Source organism: Felis catus, chromosome F2 (assembly GCF_018350175.1).
Source record: "Felis catus isolate Fca126 chromosome F2, F.catus_Fca126_mat1.0, whole genome shotgun sequence".
NCBI lineage: Eukaryota > Metazoa > Chordata > Mammalia > Carnivora > Felidae > Felis > Felis catus.
Genome location: NC_058385.1, coordinates 80,854,079 through 80,880,382, shown reverse-complemented (window position 1 = coordinate 80,880,382; position 26,304 = coordinate 80,854,079). Strand labels below are relative to the sequence as shown.

General features: G+C 66.1%; 2 protein-coding genes across 11 annotated transcripts in view; one reads left to right on the top strand and one right to left on the bottom strand.

The window, feature by feature from the left end:
- Positions 1-4,624, top strand: part of LOC101085952 (maestro heat-like repeat family member 5) — a 65,239-nt gene extending 60,615 nt beyond the window's left edge. For 3 of the 6 annotated variants that reach the window (XM_045049669.1, XM_045049668.1, XM_045049670.1), the window contains 6 exons: positions 305-481; positions 1,072-1,227; positions 1,836-1,958; positions 2,319-2,410; positions 2,649-2,723; positions 3,185-4,624. In XM_045049669.1, coding sequence (XP_044905604.1) covers positions 305-481; positions 1,072-1,227; positions 1,836-1,958; positions 2,319-2,410; positions 2,649-2,723; positions 3,185-3,512 — 951 coding nt within the window. In that variant the 3' untranslated portion in view covers positions 3,513-4,624. Of the gene's footprint in view, positions 1-304; positions 482-1,071; positions 1,228-1,835; positions 1,959-2,307; positions 2,411-2,648; positions 2,724-3,110 lie in introns of all 6 variants that reach the window. The other 3 variants (XM_045049673.1, XM_045049671.1, XM_045049672.1) reach the window with 3 other exon arrangements.
- Positions 4,625-6,190: 1,566 nt separating this feature from the next.
- Positions 6,191-26,304, bottom strand: part of PTP4A3 (protein tyrosine phosphatase 4A3) — a 36,972-nt gene continuing 16,858 nt past the window's right edge. For 2 of the 5 annotated variants that reach the window (XM_019823204.3, XM_023248251.2), the window contains exons 2-6: positions 12,279-13,138; positions 10,294-10,386; positions 8,534-8,664; positions 7,859-7,933; positions 6,191-6,827 (exon numbers count right to left, since the gene is read on the bottom strand). In XM_019823204.3, coding sequence (XP_019678763.1) covers positions 6,710-6,827; positions 7,859-7,933; positions 8,534-8,664; positions 10,294-10,386; positions 12,279-12,383 — 522 coding nt within the window. In that variant the 5' untranslated portion in view covers positions 12,384-13,138 and the 3' untranslated portion in view covers positions 6,191-6,709. The other 3 variants (XM_011291475.4, XM_004000150.6, XR_002152278.3) reach the window with 3 other exon arrangements.

Genomic DNA, 26,304 nt, shown 5'->3' with positions numbered 1-26,304 from the left:
ACAGGGCTAATATCCCTTAACCCCAGGAGGACCCCCTCAGAGAGGAAAGCCCTGTCCATGACCACACAGCTCCTGGGGGGCAGACCAGGGCAGGAGCACGGCTGCCCTGTGTGCAGAGCCGGGGCGGGATCCCAGCGGAGTTAGGGGGACTGTGCCGGGCAGACACCCAGGCCGGGCTGGGGGCTGGGGAGGGGCATCGGAGGGAGGGCCTGAGATGGTTCCGGGTCCAACCCACAGGGCCGGGGTAGGGCGCGGGAGCCCCCACTCCTGGCACCCTCGGCTCACCGGCGCCCCTGCCCCCCAGGGAAGCCTGCTCCAAAGACAGATGCCGGCCTTTCTCAACGGCTTCTTCCAGAACAGCGAGCAGGTGGTTGTGCGGGTCATGGGCACCGTGTCGGACGTGCTGCACCGCCTGGGCGCCAACGGCGCAGCCGCGCAAAGCCTCCGGGTGGCCATCAACGCCCGCTCCTTTTTCGACGACGTGAGTGTGCCCCGGCGGAGGCGGGCACGTGCCCTGCTTATGCCCCCCTCCTGTGCCTACCCCAGGTCCTCAAAGGCAGAGGGACCCCCCCCCAACTCCCCTTCTGCCCGCTGGCCTGGGGGCTGGGGAGAGGAGCCCCAAAGGCGGACACCTGGGTGTGCACCCGGCGCACCTGGGCCGCACTGGGCCCACTGGCCGCCAGGTGGCGCTCGGCCCCTTCTCCACGAGGCTGGAAGAGCATCGCCGTTCAGGCCCTCCAGCCCCACCCGCTGCACCTTCCCGAAGCGCCCCGCAAGCTGGCGGTGACTGTCTCCCTTCACTGGGGAGCTAGGGGGGAAACGCCCCGCCCCCCCACACACCACTTTCGTGACACTTGGGTGGTCGGGGTGAGATTGCGAGGGAGAGAGAAGTGACTTCAGGTCCTGGTGGAGGGTATGGGACCCGCGAAGGGCCCTGAGAGGGAGGCACGGCCCTGCCCAGGGGCCCCAGACCTGGTGAGAGGGCTCTGCTGAGGGACCTGAGCCCCATCCCCTCCACAGGGTGGGGACCCCAGGCAAGTTTGGCTGCGGCTCTGAGCCCCTGTCTTGCAGGAGCGGGACGGGATCCGGGCGGCGGCCATGGCGTTGTTCGGGGACCTGGTGGCAGCAGCGGCAGGCAGGGAGCTGATCGGCCTGCGAGCCCAGGTGCACCAGAGCCTGGTGCCCCTGCTCCTGCACCTGAAGGACCGCTGTCCCGCCGTCGTCACGGTGAGTGCCCGCTGCCGGGCTTTCCCCCTGGCGGGGCTGAGGGTGTGCAGATGGCGGCAGGGAGCAGCCTTGCTCTCGGGCAGCAGGTGTGGCCACCGGCATTGGTGTCCGTGACTGAGGTCCGCCCCGTGCGCGTGCACGCGCACGCACACACGTGCGTACGAGCGCTTACGCACGTGCACGCGTGCCGCCGCGCCCTCGGTGTGGGCAGGACCCGGCCTATTCCAGTCTCTGCCATGTCCGCAGCACCTGCCACGTGGCGGGGGCTCGGGTTGCTCGCTGAACTTGATGCAACGGTCAGGCTTTCCCATGTGCCAGCCGTGCCCCGTGCTGAGGCCAATGAGACACAGCGCGGCCGAAGAGAGGCATCGAGCGGCAGCTTCCAAAATGAATGGGAGACTTGCCTTGGGAGCAGCCGGGAGCCAGGCACTGAGGCCGGAGCCGGGGCTGCCCCAGAGGCCGAGGGTGGGCTGAGAGTACAGCGGGGGAGGACGGCATCGGGCCCCAGACCCACCTGAAGCTCGTGGTCTGATGGGGGCGGGGGGGGACACACCTCCACCCCGGACAGCCCGGGCGGCAGGTGACCCCTCCCGCGGCTGTCCCCGCAGCAAGCCAAGTTCGCCCTGTACCGCTGCGCGGTGCTGCTCCGCTGGCGGCTTCGGCACACCCTCTTCTGCACGCTGGCCTGGGAGAGGGGCCTCAGCGCCCGCCACTTCCTCTGGACCTGCCTGGTGAGGAGGGGCCTGGGGCGCGCGGGACCGGCCTCTGGGAGGGAGGCGGGGACTGGGGCGGGGGGCGGGGCCTGGAGCCGGGGCGGGGCCTGGGAGAGGTCTGGGGCGGGGCCGGGGCGGGGCCTGGGGGAGGCGGGGCTGAGGCGGGGCTGAGGCGGGGCCCCGGCGGGGGCGGGAGGCGGGGCCCCGGCGGGGGCGGGAGGCGGGGCCAGGAGCGAGGCTCCAGGCTTGGCGCGCCGCTGTGTCCCTCACCGCACCCGCAGCCCCCGGGGCTGGCAGGGGCGGGGCTGGGCTGGGGCTCTGGACTAGTCCCTGCTCCAGCAAGCAGGGCACGCTGTCTTCCGGCCAGATGACCCACAGCCAGGAGGAGTTCAGCATCCACTTGGCGCAGGCCCTCAGCTACCTGCACAGCCGCCACCACCACATCAAGACCTGGGCTGCGCTCTTCATAGGTGAGCAGGGGCGGCCGGGCCCCGGGACCCTCCTGCCTGCCCTGCCTGAGCATCCTGACCCTCTCCTGCCCTGGTCCGGCCCGCCAGCACCTGCCAGGCTACTGCAAGCGCAGCTCGGGGTCTGCTGGCAGGAGAGGAGAGGTGGTGGGTGAGGGGCCCCGGAAGGCCTGGAGAGGGTCTGACGCTCACCCGCCAGCGAGCCCTCTTCCACTGGCGGGTTCCTCTATCTGTCCCGCAGGGTACAACATCTGCTACCACCCCCAGGCCGTGTCCCAGGTGGTGAACAGCATGGACACAAACCTGTTGCTCTGCAGTAAGCAGCCCCGTGTCCCCCCCGCGCAGGACCCCCAGCCACACCTCCCACCCCACCTCTAGAGGTTCCCCCCGCCCTGGACCCCCAGCCCACACCTCCAGAGGTAGAGATGGGCACCTGTGGGATGGGGCTCACACCCACTCACTCCACCTGAGGCTCCAATAAAGTAAGGCTGTGGGTGGGCGCCCAAAAGTGAGGGGCGAGGAATAGGTGGGGTTGGGGAGGCAGAGGAGGTGGGGTCCAGGTGTGGTCCTGCCACGCCCCCACCCCTGCTGGAAGGAGGGGCTGCTCTCCGGGAGCATGGGCCCTCGGACTCCCTCCACCAGGGTGGGGCTGCGGGCAGACGGGACCCCGGGGCACCTCTGACTTGTCTCTCCTCCCCTGGAGCTTTTGAAGATCTCAAAAAAGACCCAGAGCCCGGCATCCGGGAATTTGCCAGCAGGCAGCTGTTTTTCCTTCAGGAGATGGCCGCCAGACCGCAGTGACCTCCAGCCGTCCTCCCTCACCCTCCTCCTCCCCTGTGCCCACCGAATTGGTCAACCCTGCCCCGTCCACACGGAGCTTGGATGCATAAGATGTTTCCATTTGAAAAAAAGATGTAGATTCAACAAAGAACCTTCACACCTGCCAGCTCCCTGCCCGCCGTCTCGTGACCCCAGAGGACCGAGGCAAGCCCACGGGACCCCGGCAGGACTAGGGAACAGGGACAGGCCTAGAGTAGAGGGGGCAGACCAGGTATCCCAGAGGCAAACTGTGAAGTCTGTGCAGGGTCCTGCAAATGACAGCTAGTGGAAGTCAGGTGGAGCCATGGTCCGCCAGGGTCTGAGTACTGAGGAGGTCGTCCAAGGGCAGCCACCGTGGAATGGAGCCGTTTACCAAGGCCCCCCCACCCCCACCCCTGAGTCTTCAGTTTGTCTCTGGTTTGGAGCTTAATAGTCACTGAGGAGCGGGCCGTGGGGAAACGGTCCTTTGGCTGGTCTCCCTCAGTCCAGGTGACTCAAGGTCTCCCTCCACCATGACCCCTTGCCTCCGGAGTCCCGTCAGGGCTGGGCCAGAGCCAGACCTTCCCAGCGGGGCCTGGGCGAGCTGTGTGTGGCCCGAAGCAAGGGTCTCAGCTCTCTGAGCCTCAGCTATTCCATCTGTAAAATGGGTAGAAAGACCTTCCTCCCCGGACCCCTCACAGGACTGAGTCCAAAGACGGTCCTTCTGGCAAGCACCCCCACCTCCCATGCAGCCACCTGGAGACCAGCCTGACCTTCAGCCAGGCCCTCCCTTCTCAGCCTTGGTTTTCCCACATGTGAAATGGGCAGATGGGCCTTTCCCCGGTCTGTCGAAGTTCCTCCTAGGGCCTGAGTCCCAGGGAGTCTCTCAGGACCCCCACTCGACCAGCCGGCCACCCACCCACCTACCCTGTCTCTCAACTGCGCACACACCCCCTCCACACCTTTGCTCAGGAAGCTCCTTCCATCCGGAGCACCTCCCCCACTCCCCCCCAGGGGCCTCCACACTGCCCCATCCTTCGAGGACCAGCCTGCATGCCCCCCCCCCAGAGGGAGCCCCTTCTCAGCCCCTCCTCAGCCCACCTTGAGCCTGAGCCGCCCCCCCCAACCCTTGCACCAAACTCCCAGGCTGTCTCACCCCGCCCCCCCCCCAGACTGTGAGTGCCCTGGGGCAGGGATGCTGGTGCACAGGGCTGGCACAGAGGGGGCCCCAAAACTTGGATGGTGCATCGAAAAAATACAGCGACCTTCCTGGAGCACGCATTTACTAGCCTTCTCAGGTGTGTTCCATTTGATAGAGCCAGGGGCCCCTCTCCACCCAGGAGCCCAGAGAGGGCTGGGGTCTGCCGCCCCCATCCTACCCGTCTGTCCATCTCTGAATAAAGCCCCCTGAGGAGCGACTTTGGGGTGGTACTCCCTTTCACAACTCCCATCCTGTGCACGGATCTCCCTGGGTGCTCCAATCCCCTAGCTGGGCATGGGGGATGTGCTCCTTAGGGACCACGAAGCAGGTTACAGGGTCCCCTAGTTCCAGCCTGGTGGGTGTGGTCTCTGGGCACGGGTGCGATCTCCCCTAAAAGGGGGACCTTCCCTGGGTTCACCCACCCGCTTCACCACCTGGCCCCTGCACACCCTCCTCCGGGAAGTCTGCTTCAGGGAAAGAAAGCTTGGAGCTGGGTGGGCCTGGACCCGGTGGGTTCCTGGAGCCAACAGTGCCAGGCAAGCCTTGAGTCTGGGACCAGGGAGGGTCCCAACTCCTACTAGCAGGGCAGCTGGGCTCTACAGAGCCGGGCACACAGGCGGTGCCCTATTAATGACACCAGTGGCAACCGTTCACTGCCAGGCCAGTGGGGAGACTGAGGGACTGGGCCTGTGTCCCTGCTGGCCACACCCCCGGTCCCTGAGAAGGGAGCAGCCCCCAGAGACCGCCCCCCTCACTGGGGCCTGTTGTTGGAGTACTAGCGGGATGGCCCCTAGCAGGGGACGCCTGCCTCCAAGGACACGAATCTGTGCCAAGGCCCTGACGTTGCCCTTCCTGGGTGTGCCTCCAACCTGGGAAGGAGACAAGGGGTGACATCCGGACAGCTAGGTAAGCCCTCCCCCACGGACCCATCCCAGAGTGGGATAGAGGGAGTCTCAGGCCAGGCACACGCAAGGACAGGGTGGCCTGGATCCCAGGCCCGGGGCTGTGACCCCTAAGATGGGCACTGGGTCCCAGCGCCCACTGGGAGAAATGCCATCCGTGAAGGCCTCTGGGTGGTATCCACTTGTGGCTCCCAGAACCTGCCGGGCACAGACCACCCCCAGACGCTCCACACCAGCCAGCCAGGCCAGCCCTGGGCCCCTCCTCTGGCCGTGCCCCTTTCCTCAGCCAGGCAGGGGCCCCCAGCTCTGGGAGACCTGAGCATGGCAATCCCAGGCAGGCCCCGGCCTCTTGTACACTCAGACTCACTCACCCCGTGTCCCTGTGGCCTCCTCTCCCCACCCTGCGCTGATGGCACGGGGCGTCCCTCCACCTCAGCCAAGTGGCCACCACCGCCTGCACCCTTCTCCCGGCCTCTGAGGCTGAAACGAGGGCACCTGGTGGGGGCAGGAGCAGCCGCCCCACTGGACACGAGGCCCTGAGGAATTACCGAGTGAGTCCCCGTCTGTCCTGCAGAGGAGCAGCCCTGGTGACCCGGCCTTGCCACCCCCCCCAAAATGGCAAGGCAACTGGGCAGGGCCCCACACAGGCCACATCAGAGAGGTGCTCACTCTGCAGGATCAGGGACGCGTCCCGGGCCCCTAATCCAGGGAGCACAGGGACCCAGCACAGACACCAGGGGGAGCCCCAGTGCCCCCAGCAGGAAGGCCTCCGGGTCAGGGGGTGGGCAGTGGCCTCCTGGGGCCCCACCCAGTCTCCCAAGGCGCCCCCCCCACCCGCCCACCCCGCCCGGCCCCGCACCCCACTCTCCACGCACACACAGCCACAGAGTCCTATTTTATTGCCTTCGGTGTCCAGGACATCTGACAGTCTCCAGACCCAGTAACTGAAAGTGCCAAGAACAGGTCAGGATGGAGGAGGGGTCAGGCCCAGTGGCTAAAAAATACACCTGCCCCCTAACAAATGAGCCTGAGAGGAAAGCTGCCCAGGGGACAGTGTGGGAGGGCCGGGCCGGGGCGCCCCAGCTAAGCCTCAGACAGCTGCAGGCACAGAGCCAGGAAGAGAGAGACATCAGACTCGGGGAGAGGCAGAGACACCCAGAGACGCAGAGAGAGACGGGGCTCCGGGGCCCAGACGCAGAGACGCAGGGCATAGAGACAAAGGGAAGGGCAGGTCCGCAAAGTGGTGGACACGGGCAGACGGAGACACAGGGATGACCAGACGGGACGAGACGGCAGAGGGCACGCAGGGCGAGCTGGGCCCAGGGGACACAGGGGTGCCGAGGTGCTGGGAGAGGAGGCGAGGCGGCAGCGGGCGCGGAGCCCCTGCTCGGAGGCCCTGGGCTACATAACACAGCACTTGGTCTTGTGTGCGTGTGGTTCTTTGAACCGCAGTCTCTGCTTTGGCCGGTATTTTTCCAAGTAGGTGAGCTGCTTGCTGTTGATGGCTCCACGCCGCTTTCTGGGGAGACAGGACAGGGGTGGGGTCAGTGTGGGGCGGGGGGCACTCAGCACCTGCCCAGCCAGCCGCGGGGTCCTGGGGAGACGGGATGGGGTGGGGTCAGGGGGCACACTCAGCACCTGCCCAGCCCCGGCGAGCTCCAGGCAGAGCTCGCCTCACCTCCAGGCCCTTCCCGGGCCCTTCCCAGTGCTGATGTCACCCTTCCCGTATCTGCTGTCGCTGCTACCAGTATTCACCCGGCCTGGGGTCACCTCCTGCAGGCTAGCTCCCGAGCCCTGTCCCCCCATGATACCCGCCCTCCTCGTTTACCTGGTACCACCCCACCCCCAGGCCACGGGCTCCTACAGGGTCACAGGGTGACGCCAGGGCAGCCCTGCAGCCAGGGAGGGAGTGAGGGCCTCAGATGACAGGACATGGGGAACCCCTAAGGCTGCCCACCAAGCACTTCAGGAAGTCAACCGTCCCCACCCACCCACGACTTCAGGCATCGCCACGCGCTTGCTGGGGCCCACAAAATGGGAGTGCAGGTGACTCTGCAGGCAAAGCTTCCAGAGCCCTTCCGGCCCCGAGACCGGCATCGCTGGAGAAGGGCTGCCCCCCCGGGGGCCCAGGCTCCCTGAGCAGAGCCCCCTGTAACCACGTCCAAGGGCCATATGCGTGAAGGATGAGTCTAAGCTGTGCTGAGTCCCTGTGCTTTGGACCTGCTGGGTGCCGCAGCCTGTCCGCATTCACACCGCCGTGGACCACAGGGCCTGGGGCCCCTCCTCACCCCACACCCCCAGCTCCAGGGGCCGCACACAGGGACCGGTCCCCACTGGGGCACGCGGCCTGGCTGCAGGGCCCTCACAAATGCGTCGATACTACAGAATGAGGCTGCGTGGGACTGGGGGCATCTCGGAGGTCACCCTGTGGCCAGGGGCCGGCAGTGCCTGCCGGCAAGGGTGAAAGTCCAGGATAAGGACCCCCTAAACCCAGGCCCCCAAATGCACACCAACTGGCCTGCACCCCGACCCCCACCCCCGGCCACTCACTGTCGGATGAACTGGATGGCGTCTTCGTACTTCATGCCGCTCTCGATGAGAGCCAGTGCCACGAGGACCGGAGCCCTGGGGACAGACCCGGGGCTGGGTCAAGCCTCGGCACCCCACCCCTCCCCCGACGGGCCGCCTGCCGAGGGCGCAGAGCGATGCCTTCACCCTTACATCCACCAAAAAGCTGTCCAGCACCCCCGCTCCATGGAGGGTACAGGCAGCAGCTCAGCCCCACCACCTGCTGTGCAGCCCCAGGTGGGCCGGGCACCCTCTCTGAGCCTCAGGCTCCCCACGTGTAAACGCGCAGGAGAGCCAGAGGGTGAGCAAAGCGCAGGGCGTGGGTCTGGCCTGGGATGAGGGCTTGATACTTGCCATCAACCCCGCTTGCCAGCCCTCGCCCTGAAACCAGGGGAGTTACTGCCCAGGTCACTACAGTCATACGTGGCTGTTGGGGGGATGGGTTTTTGGGTCGGGGAGGGGGACGGGTGGCAGCTCCTTCCGGCTCGAGTACAGGGACAAAGTTGCAACCCAGCAGCAGGGAGGGGGATCAGACTTGGGGAGGGACTCCCACCCCGTGGTCATGTGTGATGTGGGCCCAGCACCCACGTCCGAGATCAAGGTGGACCTCGGGATTCCCACGTCCCCGTGAGCCCCACCCTGCCCCTGCCGGCTCACCGTCCCAGGCCGGCTACGCAGTGAACGGCCACACAGCTGCCAGGGTCATCACAGAACTTGGCCTTCAGTAGGCTCAGCCAGTCCTCCACCACTTTGCCAGGTGGGGGCGCCCCGTCGTCAAACGGCCAGTCCTGCAGAGGGCAGCAGCCGGTGAGGCTAGAGGCCCCCGGGGCCAGCCAGCCCGTGGCTCAGACAAGGTCGTCTCTCTGAGAAGCACAGAGGGACCCCACGAAGGGGAGGGACAGCAGGCCTCAGGGCAGGAAGCTGGCCAGGCAGGCAGTCCCCACAGAGGGGTTCCTCATCCTCTCTGCTCCAAGATGTCCCCTTCTCCAGGAAGCCTTCCCTGAACACCCCATCCTTCCCTTTCCCAAGCACGGTGACTATGTCCCCTCCCTGTCAGCCCACACTCTCATTCCAGGGTCACAGCCTGAGCGACTCTGGGTGGGCAGGCCCAAGGGGCGTAGACTACAAATGTGCCTGACAGGTGCCTCTTTGTGTCCCCAGCTCCCAGCCCAGCCGCACAAAGCAGGCCCGGCCCAGCTACCAGGAAGGAGTGAAGAGAGGGCAGAGGGGTGAGACCCATTGTTCTGGGAGCTGGATTCCAGAACAGTGACAGCTGGGTCCTCTCCAGATGTTCAGGGATTAATTTGGTTTCGAAAAATTAGCTGTGCTGCCCACCTCCCCGAGCGCTCTGGAAGAGGTGGGGAGCCTCCGGAGTAAGGGTCCAGCCCAGGGCACTGCCGTGAAGACAGAGATACTTAGGTCCCAGTGAAGGAGATCCACGCGGGGCAGAGGGGAACTGCTCCTCGGGCACCAAAGGTGAATCCGCGTGGGCCCCCCGAGGTGGACCGGGAGGCGGCTCGCTGAGGGGAAGCTAGTAACTAAGGGGTCCTCTGGCGCTGAACAGGCCGAGGCCACCGGACCCAGAGCTGCCCCCACCCTGCCACCCCGTGCCTTGGGCAGCCCCGCGCTAGGGGACGCGCCATACACACGTGGCCTGACCCACAGGCGTGTGGCAGCACGGTCGTCCCTTCCTGCGCCTGGACTCGGGTCCCCGGGGCCAAGGGACCAAAGAAACAGCCCCAAGGCTCCCTCCCCTGGGCCTCCGTGGATGGCTTCCCCAGGGGCCACGCAGGAGTGCCCGCCCCACCCTCCTCACCACACGGTTCCCACACCGACAAGCCTGAGATGAGCCCCCAGGCGGCCCGGACACGGAGGAGCCGGCACGGAGCCCGTGGGACCCCCGGTTGTCCCACCCTGCTCGGACCCCTGCACAGTGAGGCCTCGTTCCCGCCCGCCCGCCACCTGATGGGGGTGGGGTGCTATCCTGAAGGTGCCCCCCCCACGTGGTCCCAGCTCTAACACCTTCTGGCTGTGCCTCAGACGGTGACTGACCCGAGCCTCAGTTTCTCCATGACAGAGCCCTACGCGGGGGCTGCCGTGCAGTGACGGTGGGGGGCGGGGGGGGGGTTGCCCGGCAGCCCAGGCAGACCCAGGAGGGTCTGGCAACGTGAGCTATGCCTGTGGACGTGCACAGGGCGCGTGTTCCTGCCTCGAGGGCCCCACTGGCCAGGGCCTCTCTGGACATGTGCCCAAACGCCACGTGGCCCAGGCACCAGCACGCCTGGGGGCGGGGGGGCAGGTGGCCCTAGCGAGGCCCCGCAGGCCCACCTCATGGCAAGCTCACAGTGCAGGCCGGCCCCGTCCACCCACCTCCCCCCAGGGCAGCAGCAGCACCACCGGGGCCCCAAGACCCTCACCACCACGGTGATGCCGTCCTTCTCCAGAGGGGCCTTGTCGTAGGTCACTTCGCACACCCGCACCACGGTGGTGGCCCCGTACTTCTTCAGGTCCTGGCAGGGGGGGAGGACGAAGGCAGGCCGGGCTGGGGCTGAGGGGTCCGGGGTGGGTACCCCCTGTCTGGGGCCCCCAGGGCAGGGCCGCGGCCCCCCCGCAACAAAACAGAAAGGCCGATGCCAAGAGTAACCACTAGGGTGGCCTTTCAGGCCCAACGACTTGCTGTGGGTAGAAGAGGCTTTCCTGATGCTTCTGGGCGAGGGTCCCTGAGCCCACCCGGTGAGGGCAGGGGGTCCCCGCCTACCCTCCTTGCAATCGCGGCTAACCAGCCGTGAGCCTGGCCTCCCAGCACATCTCTGCCATCATCCTGGGTGCTCAGGAACCCCCCTCACCCCCGCCCCGTACCAGCATTTTCCAGACAAAGCTCCTGGGTCCCCAAGCAGGGACAGGACACTGTGGTCCGCATGTGGCCCTGCATGGTCCCCACTCTGAGTTGCCCTCCTGGTCAGGCTCTCGTGGACGGGTCCAGTTGAGGGCACAGCCGGACCCCACACGAGGGCCTTCGGACTCTTGAGGGGCAGGCCTCAGCGGGCGGGGGACCTCACGGTGCACAGGGCCGGCACCTGCTCGGATGCCGGCTGGGAGGCAAGACCCCGGGCACCAGCGGCGGGGAAGCCCCAGGCTACCAGAGGAAAGGTCAAGGCAGTTCACAGCCAGGCTGTTTATATTTATCTCTACGCGGGGGGTCCGCTCCACGGGGGCCACGAGCAGGGGCTACTCCCACCACACCTGCTCCAGAGCTATTCTGGGAGCAGTGACGAGTCATCCATCTGCTAGACCTTGCTCATCGTGCGGTAGGGACACTGGACACAATGAGGCAGGACAGCGATTCTGAGAATGGGGGGGCACAGGAAGGCGGACAGGGCCCGGAGGCCATAGGGCCACCTCCGAATTCCTCTGTGCGTGTGGCAAAGGGGCTGCCACACAGCCCAGGGTTGAGCCCTGACCCTCACCACAGACGACCTTGCCCCGGTCACACTCTGGGCCCTGACCCTAGTCACACACAGACCCTGACCCCAGGCTGGGTCCTGTGCCGAGTCCTGGGCTGAGTCTTTCCCCAGGTCCTGCTATTACCTCAAGGGTGTCAGCTGTGAAGAGGGGCAGCCCTCGTCTGCAGGGCCCCTGGCAGTGTCCAGGCCCAGGCCCCTGATGGCAGGGCGCCCACTGCCTCCCTCTATACAGTGTCTCGGGTCCTCTCCTGCCCAGGCCCCTGTTTCATCATGACAAGCACCATGGGGGCGGCTCTCACCTTACAGAGGGAAGGGAGGAGGGTCTGAGACCCACGCACAGCTCTACAGACACCTCTGGTCACGCCAACGGTGGCCACTCCTCCTGTGGCCAGCTCAGACCCTTACCCAGCCCCTTCCCCCACAGATCTTCACCCTGAAGCCTCCGGCCCCGCCGGTCCTAACCCAAGGGCTCCCTAAGAGCCAGCAGGCTTCCTGCAGCCTGGGCTGGCCATGGAACTTCACTCCGCCTGCCACCGTGGGCCTCTCTGCCTGCCTCGAGCTGTTTCCACAGCCACTTCCCACCTCGGGACCCCTCCCTCCTCCTTCCCGTGCAGCCTCTGCTCCAGTGCAGGCGATGTCCTGAGGGCCTGATGCCCGATTCTCCTGCCGCTGAGCCTGCCTCTATTTACACAGCACGGAGCACCTACCCCCTGCCCTACACCGTCCTGCCCTGCAGGCCCCCAGGGAGCTGCTGACCCCACGACTGCCCTCCCACCGAGCTCCCCAGGACACTCGGGGCTCCCGCCTTGGGGCCCTATAACTGGGGCCACAGTTTTGCTCCCAAAGGCAGTGTGTGGGTTGACGGCTCGAAGTCCACCGCTCCCCACCCCCCGCCAGCTCTCGGGAGGCGTGTGGACACCCCACCGGGCCCCACCTACCTCAATGAAGGTGCTGAGCGTGGCATTGGTGGGGTTGTGCGTGATCAGGAAGCGCATCCTCTTGTAACTCACCTCCACGGGGGCCGGCCGATTCATCCGGGCCATGCTTCTCCGAGGACCGGGCGGGGCCCAGGGAGGGGCCGCACGGGGCTGGGGGCCGCAGTGGAGAAGCCCCCACCTGCCCCCCCCCCCCACAGCCCGAGGAGACCGAGATCCCTGGGCTTGATCGAGACACAGAAAACCCCTTTCAAACCCGCCCCAGCCGCACAGATGCTTTGCAAACACCTCGGAGGCGGAAGGGCTGAGTAGCAGAGTCCAGCTCCTTACAAAGCAAAGGAGAGACACGGGCCCCAGAGAAGCAAAAGTAAAAATAAGGGCAACCAAAAACCCAGCGAGGAAAACTTTAAAAAGCCCGGAGCGAATGGGCCGCCGTGGCTCCGTCCAGCACTGCCTGCCTCTGGGGACGCCCCCTCTGCATCAGTGGACAGGCAAGCGGCCCCCTGCGCTCAAAGGCGGGCCCCAGACCCTCAAGGGCCAAAGGAAAACCGAACTTGAACTGGACCAGCGGTGGGGGCGGGCAGCGGCCGCGGGGGCGGGCGGCTCTGACACACAGGGCCTCTGTCACGTTACCCCATCGGGGTACTGCGAGTCCTGGAGGGCGCCCGGGGGCTCAGGCGGCACAGCCGGCCCTGGGCCGGACAGCAGGGAACATCGGCGGGCGAGGGCAATGGTGAGGGCCAGAGGCGCGCAGGCCCCCTCGGCAGCAGGCGTCGAGGCGATGTTGGGCCCGGGCAGGATTCAGAGCTGCCCCCCCGAGGTCCTCTCCATAAATCCCAGGCCACTCAGCAGCAGGCTAACGTCTGCAGGAGAGGAAAGGAACAGAAAAGGGCGTCACCGGGAGCCCCCGTCTCCTGTGAGAAGTGCAAGTCTGCCCACCCCGGCGAGGGAGACAATGCTTCCCTGGGGCCCTGCCGCAGGACCGTGCTGAGCGAGTGACCCTCCTCCGCCCTCAGTTTCCCCCACCTGGGAACACAAGGACGGACAGCTCCCGCCAGGTCTGGCTCACAGCCCCGACCGCCACCGGCGTAGAGTGAAAAGGGACGGAGGGAGGGATCCCAGGGACACACGCCGCACGAGTGGGCTCTAACCCAGTGTGCAGATTTCAGGGCCGTCTGCATAGCAACAGAGGCTGCCCCCCCTCCAGCCTGGGTCCCCCTCTGCTGACCAGCAGACACCCCACCCCCACCCCAGCCACACTGCTCTGTGGAATCCCGGGCCTCTGTGGAATTTCTGAGCCCAGATCATTCCGCGGCGGCCAGTCCTCAGGGAAAGGGGCTCAAGCGTGGGTGCCAAAGTGACCGGGGAAAACAGCGGGGAGAGAGGACTGCGGCCCGGCTCACAGCTGCAAACCACCTTAAACATGTCTCACGGGTGCCCCATGGGAACCTCCACCCCTCCGCTGTCTCCACCGCTCACCCACAGGGCCGGCCGGGCGCGGGAGTAAACAAACCGGGCTCTGCCCGCGGGGAGCTGGAGAAGCAGAGGCAGACCACAGCGGCCAAAGGGCCAGCTGGCCACAAGACGCTTGCCAAGGTGTGACCGCACAGGTGGCCAGGAGTGGGTCACACTGCGATGGCCGCAGGGAGGGAAGCATCCGGGCCACAGAGACCACCATCGAGCACCACCACACACCCCTCTCTCCCTCCCTGGGCCCCAAAGTTCCTGGGCTGGGGTCCCAGCAGGAGCACCCAACCCCACCCCCACCCACCCCCCCCCCACACACGGGCTGGGACACCGCGGGCACACCAATGACCTCAGTTTCCCCATCTGCACAATGAGGGGTTATACAAGATGCCCCCGAAGCCCCTCAGGCTGTGACCCAGTGGTCATCGGACCCCTCCGGCCACTGGGAGTGGCCCCAGCCCCACCGGCCGCACCCTATCTGCTCACTTGGGCAGGCCTTCCGTTCCCCAACCCAGCACCTCTTACCTTTGCCCCCGTCCCAGCACCCCCTTCTCCAGCCGTCCGCCAGGCAAGCTGAGCCCATGGGGGCTCGGCCTAGGTGCGGCAAGGGCCCAAGGCCTGGGCCGCCGGACAGGAAAGGTGTCCCCAGGCTTAGGGCAGGTGCCACACCTCACACTCGGTCCTGTGCCATGGCCCTAGGAGGGCCGAATGGGGAGTGTCCCCAGAGGGGGAGAAAGGCAGAGGGAAGGAAGCCGCGGCCCCAAACCTGAGCTGTCCCAGCACAAGCCTCCGCTTGGAGTGCAGGTGAGGAAGGAGAGAGCCTCGGGCTCCCTGAACACACAAACACCTGTTCCTCCTGGGGCAGCAGGATGTTCCCGAGTGTGTGTGTGTGTGTGTGTGTGTGTGTGTGTGTGTGTGTGTGTGTTTACCAGAAAGAAAGAAGAAAAAAGGCCCGAAGAACCACAGGGTTACAAGCCTCTCCCTGAGGGGCTGACCTGCCCCCTCACTGCCCCCAGCCTCTGGGCACCCGGGGAGACCCCAGCATAGGGCCCAGCCCTGCTGCCTAGGATCCCCGAACAGGTCCTCAGGGCTGAAGGCTGCTGGGCAGGCTTCACCATCCACCTGAACCTGAAGTTGTCTGTCCCCGACTGGCAGAGCTGAGGGGTTAGACTGGCTGGGAACAGGGAGTAGCATATAGGCTAGAATGGGGTCACGGGTCTGGGCTGAGGTCGGACGAAGATCACTGCCCAGGCTGGGGTGGGGTCTGTGCAGAGTCTGGGTCCCCCACTCCCAGCGGGGAGCAGGCAGCGATGCCTCACCCCTGCTGCCCCAGGTGCTCCCACAGAGCTCAACCAGGCCTGTGGCCATCCCCCCAGGAAGAGGCCCTTCCTCCCAGCCACACCCCCTCAGTGAGGCCCCAGGGCCCCTAGGCAGGGGCCACCAAGTTCTCCAGCATCCATTCCCCATGCCCACCACCATGAGGCAAGAGCCCTGCTGGTAGCTGGGTGTCTCCCCATGGGCCTTCCTGCCAGTGGCCCCACACCCGAGCTCGTGGGACCCAGCCGGCCTTCCCCCACCTGCCGGCACTGAACCCTCTGAGCGTTCACAGCGGTCGTCCATTGGAGACCAGCTAGGGGACCATGTGGTCGTCCCTGTTTGCAGATGAGTAACCGGGCCAGGGAGAGAAGGCAGGATGGTCTCTGGGCCCTGACCAGACAGGCTCTGTGGGTTTTCTCAGTCCGTCTAGGAGGCAAGAACCAACCTCCACCCCGGTTTCTAAGAGATTCAGGGAGGCTACAACCCTCATTCCTGGTCACAGCCTGCCCAGTTTGCATCCGCTTCGGTGAGGGCCAGACCCTCTGGACCCAGGCCCCTGCCCGATGTGGGGCGATTCGAGAGGATTAGAGCTCAGCGAGGTCCCAGAAGTAAAGCAGAAGCGTGGGAGCAGGGCTGGGACCCGGCAGATCCCGTAGGGTCTTGGGTGGGGGCCACCACGTCCGGTGCTGCGTGAGCCCCGAGGCGCGGGGGGAGGGGGGAGCTGGTTCCAGGGGTGCGGGCCCCCTCCCCGGGGTGCCGCTGAGGTCCTCCCGGCACGCCCCCCGCCAGCACCGGCTCACCCCGGCTCAAGCGCGCGCGCGCAGGCGTCCCGCCGCCGCCTCCATCCGTGCGCGGGCCGGGCAGGGCGCGGAGGCCGAGACCCGGAGCTGGGAGCTCGGAGCCGGGAGCTCGGAGCTCGGGGCGCGTCGGCCTCCCCGGGATGCTGGGCGCCCCGCGGCCCGGAGCTATTTATAGCTCCCGGGCATCACGTGGGCGCGACGGCTGGTGCCCAGGAGGGCCACCCGACTTGTTGTGGCTCCCACACCTGCCGCCTAAATATAACGGTGGGCCGGCCAGCGTGCCCGGGGCGAACAAAGGGGCTGCGGAGGGCCGAGCAGGGGAGAGGAAGCGGCAGGAGGAAGGGGAAATGCAAGCAGAGGGGAGGGCGGCTGACCATTGCGAGGCGGGGCCCCTGCCGAGACGCCTGCCTTCTGCCGTGCGCGGGAGCCGAAGCCCGTCACCTCCCCGCCGGCCCTCTGCAGCACCCTCTGGGGCTCCCCAGGGCCCCATCTCGCGGGAGGGATTCCCACGGCGGAAGGGGACTACACGGGCTGGCGCCGGAGGGGACCTGGGCACCGGCCAAGGCCTGCAGGTGGGGCACTCCGCGGGGCAGGAACGCCCACAAGGTGAGGGCCGAGCCCCTCGCCTGACCTGCTCAGACCCCTGCCCAGGGCCCGGACCGCACCCCGAGGGCTTTCCCACTTCCTGAGCGCCTGGCTGTGTGCGGGACACTGCTGTTCCTCCCTGAGTCCTCACCACTGCTGGGGGCGGGGGGGGGGGGGGGGGGGGGGGGGGGGGGCCTGTCATCCAGCCCACCCCCTTGGTGTGTGCAGGTGAGGAAACTGAGGCACGGGGGCTGGGAGCCCACCCAGGGTCACACGGGGAGCTGTCTCCACGTCCCCCTCATCCTCCAACGCTCAGTGCAGACCTCCCCTCAGGAGAGCCCCTCTGTGACGCTCCCAGGTGAGACCGTCCGGGTGTTCAGGCCTACCCCCACCAGCAGGGTCCTGGCTTCGCCTCCTGGGAGCACCACGTAAGGAAGGCAAGTTCTCCCCAGACCTCGAGCCTCAAGAGTGGAGGCTGGCCTCACATCCAGGCCGTACCTGCCCCAGCCAGCCCAGAGGCCCCCAGAAGAGACGGGCGGCCTGGCACACCAGGTCCCAGGAGGCCTCGCCTCACTGGGAACCCAGCTGAGCAGCCAGCCTGGCCCCTGCAGGCAGCAGTCAGAGCCTCGGGGCTGGGCAGGGGCGGGGGGGGGGGGTGCCCAGAACACAGCCCCACCCCTACCCTCGCAGGCTGTCCCCACACTGGGGACAAGAGCACCAGCCATGCCCGTGACCCTGGCCTCCTCACACCCCTGAGCCAGGCAAGCAGGCAGGAAGACTGTGTACTGGGTGCAAAGGCCCCACAGGAGCTGCCACACACAGGTACACCGCCCACCCCCCCACCCCCCGAGCCCAGGGCCCGCCCATCAGCTCGAGGACCCCAGGCCAAGGGCTCCTGTCCTCCTGCCTCCGTCCGGCACCAACATGCTTGAGCACCTCACTTCCAGCAGCACCTTCCAGGAGGCCATCTCTGGGCGCCCAGTGACACCCCCACCACCCCCGGTATCCCAGCTTGGCCACTTCCGGAAGGTCTGCTCCCTCCGATGCTGTGCCGGACGCTGCATCCCATGGGCAAGACGCGTGGGCCTCGCTGTACTGATACAACACAGCAGGTCAGAGAGGTTGAGTAACTCGCCAAGTCACACAGCCAGCAAGCGGAAGAACCATGGTTGGGGCCGCGCTTTGCTGAGCCGCAAAGACCCTGCTCACGCCGACTCTGGCCCTCGGGCAGAAAGCCCCCCCCCCCGCCCCGCCCCGGGCAGGCTGTTTCTACCACCCTCGTCTGCTTCCTTGTCCTTACAAGTTCCCATCGAGCTCTCGATACTGCACCCGAGACACAGAGAGCCCCGTGCCGCGCGGGCGGCAAACCCGGGCCCAGCAGCACGGTTCCCCCTTGTCTGGGGCACCCGCTCTTGCCAGGCTGGGGGGCGGGGGGGGGCACCTGCGGCAGCTGGCACAACACCAAGCCCTTCGGAGAAGTCTATTTTTATCAGAGCAGGAGCCGTTCCTGGAAGGCTCCCAGAGCGAGCCCAAGTCCACATGCTGCTGGGGGGCCAGCAGGGGGGTCCCGAGAGGCCAAGCCCACCCTGATCCCCCAGGAAACCTTCCCCGAGCCCTCCCGCCCCTGCACCCAGCAGCACGGAGGGGCCAGCCGCCCTCACTGACCAAGCACTGCTACCCTCTTCCCCCTCCCCCGCCGTCCCTGTCCGGCCCACTCTCCCTTCGGCCACATGCCCTTCAGAGCAGAGTGTCCCAGGCCCAGCCTGCCTCCCGCACGGCGTCTGGCACCAAGAGGGCTCCCCACTTGTTTACGGAAGGAGCAAATGACCCAGCGTTCTGGGCGGAGGTCCAGATGTGAGAAATGTCCAGAACCCATCACGGGATCTCAGCCCCCTGAGGTCCAGAGGAAACTCAAAGGTCACCCACGCCACCTAATGCCCAGCTTGCACACCTCCCGCGACAGGGAGCTTACTCCTCCCTGGCAGTGCCTCTTTGCCTTCAGGCAGCAACCCGAACAACCGGGTCCTGCCTCCAGTGCCTGCCGAATGCCCACAGCCGGGATGGGGACCAACAGGAGGAGAGCTTCTGAGCAGAGTAAGCCAGCAAGGTGGGCCTTGCCGAGGGCAGAGCCGGAGGCTCAGGTGACCGGGGAAGGCTCTCCTGGAGCAGCCGGCCAGCGGCAGGGGCACCGGCACGCTCCTGACGCCTGGAGCCTCATCAGGGCTTGACCCGCTGCCCTGACCCCCCCCCCGCCGTGCGACCCGGAGCCAGGGCCTGCCCTCTGTGGGGCGCGTGGCCTCCTCTACAAACGGAGACACTGCCAGGGAGGAAAGCCACCTTCCGAGCTGGAGCCAGCTCCAGGCCGGTCACCGCGGGGCACCCAGGCGACGACCTGGAGGCAGAGCCGTGGAGAGCAGGCTTCGGTTTCCACGGGGGCGGCCACCTGTCCCACCCGCCAGGATCGCGAGGTGGAGGAGAGTCCGGCAAGAAGGTTCCCCGGAGCTGGCCCGCTGCCCCTCGGCCTCGCTGGGCCCCCCTCATCACACCAGAGGCTTTGATGGTGCCCCGGGGGGTGTGGTGCTGGCTCAGCAAACCAAGCGGCTGGCCCCAAGGCCGCCCTCGAGGACCGTCGGCCACCAGCACTGGGTGGGCAGGCCGCAGCTCCACCGGGGACCCACGTGCAGGCAGGTGGGCACCCCGAGAGCTCGGGTGAGCCTGCTGGGCTCCACCCCAGCTGTCAGGAACGGCGGGCACAGAGTGGCTGGGTGGGCAGGCAGCCGGGTGAGCCAGACCGGGCATCCTGGGACTCCTCGACCCTGTGGCCATCCGGAGCCTGGCAGGCCCACCGTAGGCCTCCGTCGCCTAGACGGGACTCACCCAGCAGGTGCCACAAGAACCTCCCTGGTAATGGCCAGCCCGGTCCACGCCCCCGCCCCTGGGCATTCCCAGCTGGGGACAAGGATGGGGGAGTTCTGTGGCTTGGAAGGTGTGGCCACCGCTGACGGGCTGCCTGTGACATCCCACGGCGCCACACCTGCCACCGTGTATCCAGCACGTGAGGGACTGCCCACTTCTGTCTGGAGCCCCACCCCCCACCCCCACTGCCCATCCCCCACCTCAGCGGGGGCTCTGAGCGTGTTCAGCCACCTGCATGCCCCTGAGGCTCCCCTGCTCTGACTCCAGACCTCAGGACTCACTGAGGGGGAAGGGACATGGTCATGCATTCATTCATTCATCCCATGTACGAATATTTATTGAGCATCTCCCAGCGCCAGGCACAGGGCTGATCGGAAATACAGGGGAAGCACCCACCGGAACAGGCAGCCTGCCCACCCTCTCCCGCCCCCCACATGGGGCTGCCGGCCACCCCTCCGTCCCCCTGTCCTGAGAAGCCTGACCCCATGGGCACCCCGCATGCAGGCAGCACTTCTGAGCCAGAGGTCACCCCATTCCTGGAGCTAAGCCCCTTGGGTTCCTCGCAGAGACCTCCCTCCATCCTGTGCCTCAGTTTCCTAAGCTGTCGCACACGGGGTTCAGATGTGGCATTTCCCAGCACCGCCCGTCACTGAGCTGCCTGAGTCACACCTGGCCCACCCGCAAAGCTGGCCACTGGGGTTCCAGGGACCTCAACCTGCCCAGCCTCCCCTCCCCTGGCTCCTGCCTTGGGGCTCTGGCCTGATCCTCACGGACCGGGGGCCGCCCGAGGGACCCTCCTACCCCCATGCCTTGACCGAGCCTTGACTGCCTGCCCCTGTACCCACAGTAGCCCAGCTCCTCAGTGAGATTGCTACTGACCAGGTGACCACGGGCACTTATTCTCTGTGCCTGTCCCCTCATCTGCAAGGAGGAAGGACCACAGAAGCTGCCTTACAAGGACACTGTCAGGAATCGTGAACTCAGTCACGAAAAGCGCACAGGACAGGGCCGGGGGCAGCCACGGCCCCAGCTGTCAGTGCCAACGGGATCCCACGCAGCCGGGCACAGTCCCTCCACAGTTTCAGGCCTGGCCATCCCCCGAGGTCCCTGACCCCGTCCCCATGCAGGCCTGAGAGGCAGGCCCAGGCCACTAGCCGCTGCGACCCCAGCACCGCTCAGGACCCACCTGAGACACAGACTCAGGGACACCCACGTGCCCTGCTTCCCCATCCGAGGACAGAGACCTTGAGGGTCTCCAGACCCTAATCCCCCTCTCTCTTTCCTCCAACCAGCCAGCCCCCTCTCCCACCAGGATGGGCATGACACGCCGTCGCTTTTCAGAGGGCAGCTCAGTGTGGGTTTCAATGAAGACAATGCCACCTCCAGCCCCAGATTCAACCTGGGATCAAGGGCCCATGTCACCCACCCACCCAAGTGCCCCAGCCTGCTACAGTGAGACCAGCAGATAGAATGGCGGCCCCCTGCTGCTGCTGCTGCTGCTGCTCACACACTATCTGTGGCTCCCTACGGCCCCAAGCTAAGTTCTGACTTTCCAGCCTGACCCACTGGCCCCTGTCCCTCCCACGCTCAGCTCACAGGTAGGAGGAGGTAGAGAGGGGCCTGTAGGATTCGTGCCTCCAGTCACTCTTTCTCTCTGTCCAGAATGCCCCCAGATACTCCTCACCCTCCAGACCAGGTGAGGGCCTTCTCCTCCTTCCCCCCTCCTCCTCCAGGATGCCTTCACTGCTGGGGTTTTCCCCACTGAGTTTTCATTCCTACGTGCACACACCCAGCACCCTCTCTGTTCCAGGCCCCATGCTGAGAGCACAGGGGCGGGGGGCGGAAATCAGGGGTGAATGAACCTCCGTGACCCCACCCTCTGGGGGTCCACTGTCTGGGGTTGAGATCAGTGGGGGTGATGAGGGAGCGTGGGGCAGGCAGAGGGAAAAATACAGGCTGGCACCCCCTAGGTGGGATCTGTGGGATATTCCTCAGACACTCCTAGCTGCCCAAGAACAAAGGAAAGGGGCTTCAGTGCTTGCCATGGAGATGTGGGAAACTAAGGCAAATGAAAAACTAAGTTCCCTTACTGCCTAGGCCCATTGACAAGTCCTTGAAACAGGCAGGGTGACCTCCCTCTGGGAGCTCAGCTGCCTCATGATGACACTCTGCTCGGGACAAAAGGGAAGCTTGGCTTAACATTGCCCCAACCTCGAGGACCCTGTAAGTCAACTTCCTTTATCTCAACTGCCCCAAGATGTATGCTGGCAATCATACTCCAGGTTTATGGCCCCCGATATGCATCTGAAGGGTCTCATGGTTTTATTAAGGTTTTATTAAACGGTAATAAACGGCATTGTCCTAGCCCCTCAAGGTCCTGGAAACCTTGCTTCCAAAATTCTTTAGAGACTTACCCTATCCCCGACCCCTCCCATCCTGAGGGTATATAATGAGTCACCTGTCACAACCCCAGGGCAACTCTTCCTGCCCACAGGTCCTGTCCCATGCTTTCGTAAAACCACCTTTTTTGCACCAAAGACATCTCAAGAGTTCTTTCTTGGCCGTCAGCCCTGAACCCCCCCCATCACCCTAAAACCCCATCAGGGGGACACACAATAAGCAGGCGATGGACGGCATCCAGACAGAAACAAGACTGGGGGGAGGCTCTCCGAAAAGGTGAGCAGAGCCGAGCATCTCTGGGAGAAACGCAGGACGACCCCATGCGCATCACAGCAGCCCCCCTCCAGGAGCCCCGGAGAAGAGTGCCCACCACCACTGTTGCCGGCTCTGGAACCCATTTTACGCCCCAAGTCTCCACCACCCCCACCTCTCCACACACACACGCACATACACACACACTCCCACCTGAGGCCAAAGACCGTGGGCCCCATTGTACACGGAGGCCAGGCGGAGGAGGAGCAGAGCACCCTGGAACCGGGTTCCTTCTTCCCTCCCCCGGGATGAATCCTGCAAACTTCACCTGTGCCGAGCGGGGCCCAGGGTACTGGGTACACGAGGCCTTCAGAGCAGCCAAAGAAGATGCCAGGAGGCCCAGCCACGAAAACCGCCATCGTGCCCCAGAAGAGCCACCAGGTCCTCAACTTAGGGCCCAGAGACTCGTGCTTTGCTCACCATTACGACCAACCTGGAAAGCTCTGGATACTTCCAAAACCCTCGAGGCGAGGCGGTCACTCAAACCCAAGATAACAACCAGTGACCATCCAAGCTGCCGCTTACTGACAACGAATGGTCAGACGGCTGTTACCGCCGGCGGGAGCCTGCTTTCTGACGGAGCCCAGGGACTCTCAGGGCCGAATAGACCGTAAACTCCTCCGTTTAGTCGCTGGGGAGGGGCTCCTGCATCCCTGAAGCTCCACGGACCCCTTCTGTACAAGGGCGTTTAAAACGGCCCCACAAGTCGCTGGAAGGGTCAAAGGAGAACGTGGCGTGCAGGTCCGCACCTGCTGGAGACGGTCTGGTCAGATCAGCCTCTCAGTTAGGGCCGAACCAACCACAGGTCCCACCTGCTGGCAGGAGGGCCGGGCGGGCCGGCCCCACGGCACCTCCTTTCACTGCCCTGCTAACAATAAATGATCACCAATGATGTGGCCCCCTACCTCTAACAAGAGAGGACACGGGCACAGAGAGGATCGGCACATCCCCACCCCACGGGCAGAGGAGCCAGGCTGGACCCCACCGCCCATCAACAGTGCAGCTGGCCAGGAGGGTAGGCCACCTTCCCCTGTGCCACTGGCCGGGGGTCACTGAACTATCAAAGAGCTTGGAAGGACAGTGTCCATTCCGGCACGGTCTGGAAGGAGAAGGTTCCATCACCAGGGCCACCCTCGCCCCATTTGATGGAGGAAACCACTGAGGCTCAGGCGAGCTGAGCAAGCAAAGGCCTGGGAACCCCTGGCCACCCGACCCCCCCCCCCCCCCGCACCCTCTCTGAGGTCTGTCCCAAGGGCAGCCACACCCAGGCATCCCGCCAGCCCCACCTTCCACACCTCCCACCCCCACAAGACCCAGAGCCAGGGAGCGCACGGACACTCACCCGCCTTCCTGGTCCTGGAGTCCCGGGGCGCCGGGCCCCCGCCCAGCTTTATCCCCGCCTGGCTGCCCGCCCTCCCGCGTCAAAGGCCCCAGATCATGGGCCGGTAAACTGTGTTGGGAGGCGGGGGCGGGCCGGGGCAGCCCCAGAAGGATCCCAGCCTTCGGCCCCTGCTATACTTCCTCCCGCCTCCCAGGGCTGCCGGGCAGCAGGGGAGTGGGGCTGGGACGAGGGTCTGAGGTTGAGGCGAGCACCCTGGTCCCGGGAAGCGGGCAGGAGAGGCCCCCTCCCCCGCTGAGCCTGACTCTGGGGCCTGCAGGAGGCAGGATGGTCCCCAGGGCCCTGTATCCAAAGGCAGCCAGAGCAGGGAGGGGGCAGGAGGGGCGGGCGCAGAGCCAGCGGAGAGGAGAGTCCCAGGCCGGGCAGCTGGCGGAGTGAAGGGTCAGAGGGACAGCCTGGGGCTTCCCAGGTCTCTGGCCTGTCTCCCCCACTGCCTGCTGCAGGCTGGGAAGGGGGTTCCAGGTCGCTTCCCTTGCCTGACGGGGTGCTCACTGTACCCCTGCCACCCCAACACCCCCACACAGAAACGGCCTGGCCCTCTATGGGCTGCCCCCAACCTAAGCAGCCCCCCAGTGCCCTCCCCAGATTGCTCTGGGGCTCCAGAAAGCTGCCCAGCTTACCCAGAGCCCCTGTGAGCCCCCCCCCCGCCCCCACCGCGAGCTCAGTGCTCAGTTCTTCCTGTTGTCCTAGTCTCCTCCACGAGGAAGTGAGGAAGCCGGCTAACTGGTGGGTTAGCTCATCCCACCCAGGCCTGGGCCCCCCCCTCGAGGCCCTGCGCGAGCACTGAGGAAGCAGGAATCCCACCAGAGGGGGAGGGGCCGTCCCCGCCCCTGACGGCCAGAGTCACTTGTCCCTGCTCCCACCAGGGCTCTGCCCCCTCTCCCCAGACCCTGGATAGGGGTGGGAGGGGCATCTCAGGCTAACTCCTGTTCCCTGCTAGGTGAGCGGTGGGGGTAATTCCTGGCTGTAGGAGGGGCTGCTACCCCCGGCCACCCCGATGGCCCAGAGCCATCACCACCCCCTGCCCAGGCATCCCCCCCATCCACGTGTCCCCGAATTCCCACCAGGCACCTGCCCAGCAGTCATCCCACCCCAGATGAAGGCCCTCTCCAGGCTCGGTCAGACCCATCGAGGTTCCCCAGGGTCTTGGCCAGGCCCCAAAGCCCCCCGTAGCCTCCCAGCCCGTCCGCCTCTACTGCCCCTCACTGTGCCTCCTGCAGCCTCGGCCAGGTGCTGTCACTCACACGCCCGACACCCGGCCTGCGTCCTTTGTCCCTCCACCTGGCTGCCCTTCTCCCTCTGGCCTCTCCCAACCTCACTGCACCAACCTCCCCTGCACCCACAGCCCTTTCTCCACCTCCCGGCCCCTCCCCTCTGTCTGGACCAGTCCCACAGGCCAGGTCCCAGCACTCTGGGCCCCCGGAGGGCAGGGCCACGACTGGTCCCCTTCGGACCTGCCCAAGGTGGGGTACGAGCCCGAGTATCAGTGCACACAAGTGGGCCATGCGGCCCGCCAAGCGGACAGGGCAGCGGACAGGACTGCTCGAACTCGCCTCCCACCGCCCAGTGTAACCGAGAGTCCGGCGGCAGCTCTGTCCACGCGGACACTCACTTGTGCCACGAGGGGCCCCCCCGCCCTGTGCCACTATGGCCCCCCCCCCGCCCTGTGGCCCTCCACACCCTCCATGCTCTCTGGTCCACGCTCCATCCTCCTCTGGGACTCTGCCCAGGCTGGAAGTCACACCACGAGGGTCTCCCTGCCCGGGGCCTCCACACAGAGGTAGGGGGTCCACCCTCCTGAGACCCGGTGTCCTGCCTTTGTACTCGCAGGGCTGGAGCCCCCACCGTGGGCCCTGGGCCATCACTGCCCCTCCCCAGGTCCCAGCCCGCCTGTCCTGGAACGGACACGGCTGGACTCATCCGTGTTTCCAAAATTTCCGGGCTCCGCCTCCCCCTCCGGGGCCCCGCCGTCTGCATCGGCACACGAGGCCGGGCTGACCCCGGGTGGCTGGAAGCAGTGTGTGCGGGCCCGGCTGCACCCCCTGCCCCCAGCACCCCTGCCCTCGGTCCCAGAGGCCTGGTTGTCCGCCAGCCCGCGGCCCACTGTTCTGGAGCACAGGGTGTCCGCTTGGGAATTCCTGAGCCTCAGGATTCTAACAGGAGGAAAAGCTCAGAAAGCCCGCCCTAGCTGCACCCACAGTCCCCCGTGCCTTCCCCCTGGGCTGGCGCTGACTCCCGGCACCATGCCACCAAGTCCCCAAGGTCCCCAAGGGCCGGTGTCCAGAACGGGCATGGTGTCCCAGAGGGGCATGGTGCTTCATGGGTCCGCTTGGAGCTAATGGCCCCTGAGAGGCCCCTGCACCCTCCAGGCCCCAGTCAAGCCCCTGCCAGGAATGCGGAGGTCCCCAACCCTGCCGTCCTGAGAGCTCAGGGCCTCCCCAGTCCACCAGGTAGACCCCAGCCCCTCTGGCGCCACACACACACACAGGACCCTCGACATGCAAAAGGGAGCTGGGGTCCTCTGAGAACTGGGGTGGGTGTCGTGGCCCTCAAGGTCAATGTGACCTCACACAGGAGGCTGCTGGGCAAGTCCCTACCCGCCAGAATCAGCTGGAGGTCCCCCGGGGGTCCTCAGCTGGTAGAAGGCTAAGACACCCCTGGCAACTGAGGAATCCCTCCCTGTGGCTGCTGTGTGCCCCTGGGCCCATCTCCTCCCCTCTCTGGGCCTTTTGAGTCATCAGCACAAAGTGGAAATAACAGACCTTCACAAGGTAGGGGAACAAGAACTGCCCCCTGAGGGGCCCACCCTCTGGGTGCCATCCCCCCGGGTGCC